Below are 10,514 nucleotides of genomic sequence, written 5' to 3'. Positions count from 1 at the left end.
CGGAGCCTATTGTCAGGCCACGCCTTCCTGCCTATGACTGACATAGATGACAACCAATAATTACTAGGAGAGCAGGCGCTGGAGCCCCGCCCCTAAGAGCGCCCGGCGGCCCCGCGGCGCCCCACTGGCAGACTCGGCAGCGGCGGCGGCCAGGGTGGACGGGGGTTCCGTGCGCAGGCGCGGAGTCCGGACCTCGCTGCAGCCCCGGTCGCCTCAGGGCGTCGCACCCACGAACTCTGCCTGCCGTCCCGCCAGTGTGTCCGACTGTGCCAGGCTCCGTCCCCCGCCCCGGCCCCGGCCCCAGCCATCCCGATGGCTGAACTGCGGCCTAGTGGCGCCCCCGGCCCCGCTGCGCCCCCGGCCCCGGCCCCTGGCCCCGCCGCGCCCCCGGCCTTCGCTTCACTCTTTCCCCCGGGGCTGCACGCGATCTATGGCGAGTGCCGCCGCCTCTACCCGGAGCAGCCCAACCCGCTGCAGGTCACCGCCATCGTAAAGTACTGGTAAGCCCGGGGGCGGAGCAGAGAGTTAGCCATGGGGGGCGGGGGCAGCGCAGCCGGGCGTGGAAGGGTTAACCCGATGGGCGGGGGGGAGGGGCCAGCGAGCTGCCGCGGTACTCTGGAGAGAAAGGGTTAACTCAGATACCTCCCCGGAGTAATGGGGACAAAGGGGTTAACTGGACCTGAAAACCGAAGGGTTAAAGGAAATATGGGGAGAGGGGATGCCTGGGACTGCAGGACTGTGGAAGAAAAGGGGTCTTTGGAGCCGGAGGCGGGGCGTAAGGGACTCGCAGACACAGGGGCGGGGGAACGAGAAAAGGGGATAGGGTTTGGGGGGGGAGCCAGAAAAATGGGGGGGAGGCAAGTTGGGGGAGGACAGGACGTTATTGTAGCATGGGCAAGATCCAGGAGTCCCAAACTGGGGGTTCATGGAGGGTTTGAGGTAGGGAACTTGGACGATTTGGGGTTGCTGCCTGAGTCGGAGAAAAGTTTGCCTGTTTGGGAGTTGTTGGAAAGAGTCCTTCTTCAGGATGGGGGGAGGGGAAGAGAGAATAGGGGAGTGGGAAAAAGAGAAGGGGCAATACTCTGGTCGGAGTGGAGATTAGAGAAGAGAAGGGGAACTTATTCCGGACACTGGCAATAGAATGAGCTGAGACAGGTTAGCAGTGGACAACTTTTGCGTTTGAAGTTTTGATCGGTAAACTCCTCTCCCCTTTTGTTTTTAAGTTTTGGAAGTTTTCCCCGAGAGACGTTTCTTTGACGGACAAAATTTGCCTTTGGGTAAATGAACTGACCATAGCCTTCACTTCTATAGACCTAGAGGAGGAAGGCAAATTGAGACTGGAGTCAAACTTGGGGAATGAGGAATTCACATGAATCTAAAAGGGCTCAAAGTTAGGAAAAGATTTATAAGCTTTTTTAGTAGCAGCTTAGTTTATCTCCATCGGGAAATTGTGAAAAGAACCCCGTACAGAGAGTTCTGGGTTTTTAGCCTTGTCTCTCTTGACCCAAAACTAGTTCTTTCCACTGACAGGTCACTTAAGTTCTCCATGCCTCAGTTTACTCATTTGCAAAGTGTTCTAGACGAGCTTTAAAATTTCTTCCAGCTCCAAATTCTTTGATTTAAACAAAATAATTTTTGAGTGCCCTAAGACTGCAGTGGGGTGTTTGGCCATAAAAGAATAGTAGAGTAGAATGTTTGAAGAGCTGACACATGGCTCTAACCGTACAGATTAGGAGTATTGGGGACAAATGGAAGAGAGGTAGATTCATGCTTTATATAAGGAAAAAATTTTATAACAGTTAGGGCTATCCAGAAGTGAGGGGAGATATTGCTCACTTGAGGTCTTCAAGAAAATATTATAGAGGGGATTCTTAGTCAGGTGGGGATTAGATTAAATGGCCTCTGAAGCACCTTCCAACTCAGTTTCTATGATTCTTCTGTCACTCAGACTGGCACCAGTGACTTCTGGCAAAGATATTTGTTGTCTTATCTAGAGGATGTATGTACTATGTTGGTCTAAGAATTTGTTTCATAAGAACTGTTTTATAGCTAGTAACTGCTTCTTTAAGGAATATACTCATTTCATGTCCATAGAGCCTTGGGATGGTAAGGAAGGGCAGATCCCTAGAATGGACCCCATGAGACAACTGCTTTTCTTGTGGATCTGGAATCAGTTGACTGGAAAAAGGGGAAGTTGGATAAAGTGAGTTCCATTTCTGAATTATTTAGCCTATGATTTCCCTTTTGGGGATTGAGTACTTCTTATCACCAATTCCCCTAGCATTTTCTTTAAGTGCCACTGTAAGGATTTGTGGCTAGTGGATCTTCATATTGGAATAGGTGGTCTGGACAGTTGACTAGGCAATAGATAATGAGACCTGGCCACTTATTCTTTTGGGAAAATGAAGTTTTCTTCCCCTGTTTGTTGGGGGCACTGAGTACTGTACTATATATACAGGGTCCAAGAGAAAGAACCCTGAGAAATTATTCCTATATCTTCTGCTATTCTCATCTTTTTAGGGTTTAAAAGTTTTCTTTTACTCAAAGAAAAAAATTATTTTTGAATAATATTAACAATAATTTATATTTCTGTAACTATTTCTGGTTTATATTTACTTTGCAACAACCTTGTGAGAGAAATTAGGACAAATATTATGATCCCCATTTTACATTTATTGAACAAATAGAAGGTGAGAGAAGTTAAATGTTTTGCCTAAGATCACTCAGCTAGGAAATGATGTGCAAGATTTTAACCCATGTTATCTGATGCCAAATATGCCTTACTCCCTTTAAGGACCCTTTTGAAGTTAATCCCTTAAACAAGACACTTCGTCTTCTGACACTGGGCACTCTCACTGGCTGTTTTCTCATGCTTGGAACACATTTTCTCTTTATTCTGGCTTCCTGGAACCAGAGAAGACATCTCTTGACAAAAAAAAAAATGTGTGTATAAACTATATCTTTCAAGTTTCTATTAATCAGTTCTTTCTCTGGAGGTGACTTCAAAAAGATGTCCTTCAAACATTAGTTCTATTGCTGTATATAATATTCTCTTGATTCTGCTTGTTTTACTCTTTTGTAATTTCACCTAGGGTTTTTTTAAAAATTAACTTGCTCATAATTTCTTACAGCACAGTAGTATTCCATCACAATCATATCCTATAACATGTTCAGCCATTTTCCAGTTGATGGATATCCTCACAATTTCCAGTTCTTTAAATTATGTTTTTGTATATTAATGCATGTTGTAATTGACTTGATTGAAGTGGTGCTTCATGGGAAACATGAAACTTAATACTTTAGAACTTTATTCAGTGAGATTTCTGAGTAGGACAGTGTTACAGGAGGAAGAAGACTGGGTTGATTCATAAGTAAAGGCAAATATTTTAGCCCATGTAAAGGATTGGAAGAAGTTTTGAGACTATTGCCTTTTTACTTCAACAAGCATATATGTACTTGGAATTGGGATTGTTTACAAACTTTGTAGAAAACACTTTACTCAGTTTTGAGATTAAGTGAGACTCATTCTTGAACCTTGCACAGTTTTCCACCTTTGCATTGCCATTATCTTCTCTGAGGGCACTCCCACCCTTTTGTGTCACTCTGTTTCAAAACCTCAGCATCACAATCATCTTCTTCACCTTTATGTCTAATTAACTACCAAGATTTTTGAATTTGCCTCTATAGGATTTCTCACATCTGTCCTTTTATTTTCACTCAAATGGCCACCATAGTTTAGGCCCTTATCACCTTGAACTTGGCTATTACAACAGCTTCCTAATTGGATTTCCTAGCTTCTAGTTTTTTCCTGTTTCCAATCCATTTTCTACATGTCTGCCACAATATTTTTCCTAAAGCACATACCTAACTATGTCACTTACATTCTCAAGAAACTTCAATGGTTTCCTGTTGTCTCTAGGGTAAAATAAACTCCTCAGTTTGGCATTTAAAATCTGGTTCTAGGCAATCTTTTCAGGCTTATTTCATATTCCCATTCATGTATTCTACATTCCTACTAAACTAACCCAATTGTCATTCCTCAGACTCTTGTACTTTCTTGTCACCAATAGCAAGTGTCTATTTTGTATACCTAGAATTCATTTCCTTTAAGACTCAGCTCATGTGCCATCTTCTTTGGAAAACTTTTCTGATTATCCATAGTTCTTAGAATTCTTTGTCCTCAGATTATCTCATGTATTTATTTATCTGTTTATATATCATATTCCTCCCAGTAGTGTATAAGTTCCTGGAGGACAGAAATTTTTATCTTTGTTCTCCAGGGCCTAAACTTAATAAGTTATATTGGATTGGATTGTTAGGACTTTCTTCAGGGAGAGGCTGAAATATAGTGACTAAGAAAACAGTTATATAGTACTTTGAGATATAGAACTGCTCTGTAAATGCATAAAAAGGACCAGTGAAAGATTGTCTTTAGAACTTTAAGGCGCTTTTTTCTTTTAAATGAGATCCTGCTAGCAACTCACAGACCCTGGAATTGGGATTCCATTTCAGCTATTATTTTACTGTGTAATTGACTTACAAGTTCTCATGTGATTCAGGCTGTGTTTAGTTGTGGCATAGCCCTCTGATTACTTTCTCCACAGTATATGAGTGGCCCTTGTGCTGGAAATGCCTGCTGGTGATTTCCCTGGCTGAAGGCCAGGATGTCTGGTGAGCAGAGAAAGTAGTGAAACACAAATCCCCAACAGCAGTCTGAGTATTAGAATCCTGGGACCAACTTAATGCCTGGCAACTGACTTTCAATGTGCAGTTGAGTGTTTCAAGTTCCCTCGTCCACAGCAAACATGGGAGATCCTTTGGATCCTTGGATAACATCTTTAGTGCAAAATATTATACTCCACATGCTCATCTGCTTCCAATCAGGACTCTGAATAGCAGAATAGAACATACCATGCTTGGGGCGATGGTTAGCTTTGGTTTGACTTTTGGTCATTCAGTGTAGTTTGAATTTTAAGGAAAACTTCAGTCTTTTCCCTTTGGCATGGCACCTCTTGAGATCTTTTATGAAGTGTGAGGACAATAGGATTAGAGAAGCAATTGAGCTGCTGAGAACTGGAGGAATAAAGACTGATGAGACTTCAGGTTTGGCAATTAATTCACAGCTGGAAGCTGGAGTAGGTTGAAAGAGTCCAATATAGCAGGGTTAGTTTTTTTTTGTTTTTGTTTGTTTTTGCACCTACCAAAAGAGGGTTGTTGTGAGGATAAAATGAAGGTTTTTTTTGTTATTATTGTTGTTTTCCTTACATTTTGTCTTAGCATCAGTTCTGAGACAAGAGGGGCAAGGGCTAGGCAATGGGGGTTAAATGATTTGCTTACAATCACACAGTTAGGAAGTATCTGAGGTCACATTTGAACCCAGATCCTTTTGACTCCAGGCCTGGTACTATTATCATCTGTGCTACCTAGTTGTCCCATAAATGAGGTGTGTATATATATACTTACCTAATTTTAAAGTGATGTATAAATATCAGTTATTATTGCTTCTTTCTTGACCTTGGGAGAAGGGAAGTTTCCAAGTGTTCTATTCCTATTTTTTCTTAATCCCATTGGTTTTGGGATTTATGAAATAAATCACAAAAGTAAGGTAGAAATGGAAGTTTGCTGCTTTTTTTCCTATTTTCCTGTCCATCCCAATGAGGATAGAAGCTGTTTGTATCAGACTTGTTGTATGCCACAAAACTTTCCTTACATGTTCCTAGCTTAGAAGTAAAAGTTTGGGCCAGGTCTGTATGATATACTCTTAGGGAGTATATCCCTAATGCCCAATCAACTGGTTTTAAATGGCTTTCCACTACTAGGTCTATTCTGATCATTTGCAATATATATTTTTTATGAAGAAAATTTTTAAAACGAGATGATCTTTTCTTCAATATATACATTGCACTGATATCACATGCTTAAGGAAGGACAAGTAAAAAAAAATATGGGAACTAAATGTTGACTTTAAAATGTAGTTTCATTTAAGTTTGTGCTTGTCAAAATGACACATTTCCCCACAGATGCTAAAGAAAAGTCCAATGATTTTGTAAAGCACTAATTACTGTCTAAAAGTCCCTGATTGAATTAAATCCTTAGAGTGAGATGATGACTGTGGTTCTTGGATAAATGCTTTTCTCTGTGCACAAGACTGTGGGAATTATGTAGTGAATTTAATGGGCTCCTCTGAGGCCTAAATTCATTTAATGTTCCAATTCTACCTTTGAGCAGGCAGTCACGTGGACAGTATCTTCCAGCTGCAGGCACTTGCCATGTTTGAGCCCAGCATGGCCTTTGCTGTAGTTTTGTGTGCATAGTTGAGTTATCTCAAGTTTGGCTTTTGTCCCTTGCAATGATAAAAGACCAGCTTTGGTCTGTAGGGTGCAGGCTGGTGTCTGTGCAGACTGCAGGCTTTCAGCTTGTTTAGAATAAAGCATAATTAACATAGGGCACAATATGGTCTTTCAGGAATTACCCTCCTGAAGAGGAGAGAGTGTAGTTCAGACCCTTAGCCCAGGAACAAAAAGAGGGTTTGGAATATGGCCTCCCAGAGTTCCTGTTAGCCTTTCAGTAATGATTTATTGAATTCCATCCAAAAGATGCGTGCATTGCATTGAAGCTTCTTGCCTTGTTTATAGGCATAATGAAAAATAGGTAATTTATACTAGTATTGCTTGTTATCTGTAATTTGAGACATCAGGAAGCTAAGCATACAACTGAACAGATAGTTGTATTTCTAAAAGGGGCCCTGCCAGCAGCAGAAAGATTTTGGTAGTTAGGGATTAAGATAGTCACTCTGTTCATTATGGATCTCATTGTCAGAAGGGTGAAAGTGATATCAGTCATTTAATCAATAAGTATTATTAAGTGAGGGCAAGTTGCTAGGTGTTAATGAATATAAAAATAAAAGCAAAAACAGTTCCTATTCTCAAGGACATTATATTCTAATGGGGGAGGGGTGGCAATGTGCACTTACCTAGCTATCAATAAAATGTATACCAAGTAGGGGCAGCTAGGTGGTTCAGTGGACAGAAAGCCAGGTCTAAAGGGAGGTCCTGGATTCAAATTTGACTTTAGACACTGCCTAGCTGTATGACCCTGGGCAGTTTACTTAACCCCAATTGTCTAGCCCTTACTAAACTCTTCTGCATTAGAACTAATACATAGTATTGATTCTAAGACAGAAGGCAAGGATTTTTTTTTTTAATGCATATACCAAGTAGAAACAAGTGAATCTTGGTGGAAGAGGCAGTAGCAACTATGGAGACTTGTATGTTGTCTTGTAGAAAGTTGTTCTTGAGCTAAGTCTTTAATTTAATTTTTTAAATTTAGAATATTTTTCAATGGTCACATGATTCATGATCTCCTCTGCCCCTAGCCTTTCCTCCCCGCTCCCAGAGCCAACAAGCAGTTACATTGGGTTATACATGTATCATTGTTCATAGTAGAGTGATCTTTTAACACCAAAACCCTAACCATCTCTACGTGATGGATCATATGTTTTTCTTCTGTGTTTCTAATCCCACAGTTCTTCCTCTGAATGTGGATACTGCTCTTTCTCATATATCCCTCTGGGTTGTTCAGGATCACTACATTGCCAGTAATGGAGAAGTCCATTACATTCTATTGTACCACAGTGCATCAGTCTCTGTGTATAATGTTCTCCTGGTTCTGCTCCTTTCACTCTGCATCAATTCCTGGAGGTTGTTCCAGTTCACATTAATGCTTACTTTCTGTTTTAGAATTGATACTAAGTATCAGTTCCAAGGCAAACGAGCAGTAAGGGTTAGGCAATTGGGGTTAAGTAACTTGACTCTGAGTTACACAGCTGGGAAGTGTCTGAGGTCACATTTGAACCCAAGACTTCTTGTCTCTAGGCCTGGCTTTCTATCCACTGAGCCACTAGTTAGCTAGCTGCTAGGTAGCTGCCCTATCTTGATATCTTTTTAAGAATGGGAGAGAGAGACCAGTAGTGTTTGTAAGCATCAGGGAAGGAATTCAAGATAGAATTAGCAGATTAGAGAGAAAGAGGGAATGGTAGTAGAAGCAGACTTCTGGAGAAAGGATGAAATCAAAGGAACATGAAAAGACATTGGCCTTGATGAAGAGAAGTGCCATCTCTTCATCAGAGCCTGTAGTAAAGGAGGACTTAATAGGGGATGATATCTAGAAGTTGTGAGATAAGATAAAGTGATAAGAGGGGCCTCAATTATTCAGTAGTTTTGCATTCCTTTGTTAGCTCCTTCTGTGACACCATTTGTGGTTTTCTTGGCAAAGATACTGGAGTGGTTTTCCATTTCCTTTCCAGCTCATTTTACAGATGGAGAAATTGAGGCAGAGTTAAGTGACTTGCTCAGGGTCACCCAGCTAGTATCTGAAGCCAGATTTGAACTCATGAAGATGAGTCTGGAGTCTTCTGGACTCCAAGGCCAGCACTCTATCTACTTCACCATATAGCTGCCCAGAGAGGACTTCACATAGCCTCAATTTTCTAAATAAAGTGTGAGGTGAAGTCATTATCTGATAGGGTGGAGGAAGGAGTTGGTCTGGGAGATTAGAGAAGAGAAAAGAAAGTTTGGAATAGCAGTTGTGATGAGTAGAATTGTTAATTAGAGAGGAGTAAAAGAATTGTCTTACTTCAGTGAGGGACTAGTTGAGGTCAAATAACAGAAATTTGTAGTAAATCCTATTGGTTTAGTTATGTGTCTTCCTCCTGCTCTATTTAGGAAGAGCTCTCTGTTTGGAAGAGGAAAGGAGATAGATGAAGAGAAGGTTGGGGTTTGATGAGAAATCTCTCTCTCTTTTTTTGGGGGGGGCTGCAAAGTATGTCAAAACCCTTGCTTTGTTTAGTTATTCAGTTTTCATTGACTTTTCTCCTCTCTGTATCTTGTAGGTTGGGTGGACCAGATCCCTTGGACTATGTGAGCATGTACAGGAACTTGGGAAGTCCAGGTGCGAATGTTCCTGAACACTGGCACTACGTTAGCTTTGGACTGAGCGATTTATATGGTGACAACAGAGTCCATGAGTGAGTATGTGCCCGCCTACCCATTAACTTCTTTCTTAGCCTTTGGCTTAAACTTGTGTCCTGTTTTCCGAGGTTCAACTTGTCTGAAGTCACACTGACATTGTCTTATAGAGTTAGCACCTGTGAAGCTTTATTAAAATGACATGAAGTTGGACCACAAGAATTTTCTTTGTGGACCCTCTGTGTCTGTGCTCTGGTGCCAGGGATCTCGTGAGTTTTTGAGTGGATGCTATGTGCTAGATGCCCGCAGAAAGAAAATTCTCTGCTAAGATCATGCTTTAGAAGTATTTACTTATTTGCTTGTCATCACTCAGTATATGTTTATACTTTATTCTTAGGCACTATGTTAAGTGTTGAGGGATACAAATACAAAAAAGATAGTCTCTGCCCACAAGGAGCTTACAGTCTAATGGGAGAAGACAATACACAACAAGAAACTGGAAAGAAAAGGAAATCATCCACAGGTACTTGTAGCACAAGGGAGGGGAAGAAGAGGAAATGGACATGATGGAGAAGTAAAGGGGCCTCAGGAGTCAAGGGTACTAATGAAGTGTATCAGGACTGATATTATCTTCTAGATGATGAGGCTCCTCAGAGCATGAAGAAGAAGTCCAAGGGGTACAACCAGATGGGAAATGAAAAGAACAGAAGGGTGATGATGAGCAATACAATAGAAACCTTCAGATGAGTTAAGAGTTATAAACTGTAATGGGAAGCAATGAGAAATATGTTGTGGGAGTGAAATCAGTAAGATTTTACAATGGACTAGATATGGGAATTGAGAATGTGGGATCTAGGAATGGAATGGAAAAGCATTTGGTAAGCTCTTATAATGTTCTCAGCCCTCTGCTAAGCTCTGGGAATACAAACAGAAAATCAAGACAACCTCTATACTCATAAAGTTCACATTCCAATTTAAAGAGACACCACATAGAGTAAAGTTCAGCTTCAGAATAGGTGGGAGGGCCTAGTATGCTAGGAATGCACTTTGTGGTGCATTAGATGGCACAAATGGCCAAACCTAAGGACTTTAGGTTGGATTGTTGGGAAGTTCTTGGTGGGATCTGGATATTCAGGGATCAAAGTTGGGGCCATTAGGAGAAGGATGGTTCTAGTGTCAGAGCCTAATGTATAGTCTCCAGGTGCACTCAGACAGGATTAGGATGGTTGAGGGAGAGGGTCCTGAGGATTTCTGATGGGCGCTTCATTTTCCTGGGCTCACATGGTAGTCTCTGATACTTGTGGAGAGGAAAAAGTCAAAGCTGAATCCAAGATTTCAAACTTGGGTGACTGGAAGGATAGTGTAATATCAAAAAATTAATATTATGCCAAATGTAATATTCTAAATGTGGTCTCCGTTTATTAAAAAAAAATAATCTTAAGTCATGAGAATGATAGTAACTTTTAACAATTTAATTTTAATATATAAAAAAGAAATAAGGAAGGAAGGAAATAGAAAAAGTATTTCTTAGCCTGCCACCCTATCTTG

The 10,514-nt window shown here is 41.2% G+C and overlaps 1 protein-coding gene across 2 annotated transcripts in view; it reads left to right on the top strand.

Moving 5' to 3' along the window:
* Positions 1 to 109: 109 nt before the first annotated feature.
* Positions 110 to 10,514, top strand: part of SUFU (SUFU negative regulator of hedgehog signaling) — a 178,221-nt gene continuing 167,816 nt past the window's right edge. Inside the window, exons 1-2 of one of the 2 annotated variants that reach the window (XM_001369211.4) lie at positions 110 to 500; positions 8,891 to 9,025. In XM_001369211.4, coding sequence (XP_001369248.1) covers positions 313 to 500; positions 8,891 to 9,025 — 323 coding nt within the window. In that variant the 5' untranslated portion in view covers positions 110 to 312. The remainder of the gene's footprint in view (positions 501 to 8,890; positions 9,026 to 10,514) is intronic. The other variant, XM_007479094.3, reaches the window with a different exon arrangement.

Source organism: Monodelphis domestica, chromosome 1 (genome assembly GCF_027887165.1).
Source record: "Monodelphis domestica isolate mMonDom1 chromosome 1, mMonDom1.pri, whole genome shotgun sequence".
Classification (NCBI taxonomy): domain Eukaryota; kingdom Metazoa; phylum Chordata; class Mammalia; order Didelphimorphia; family Didelphidae; genus Monodelphis; species Monodelphis domestica.
The sequence above is the reverse complement of the archived record's forward strand: the minus strand, read 5'-3'. Positions and strand labels throughout refer to the sequence as shown.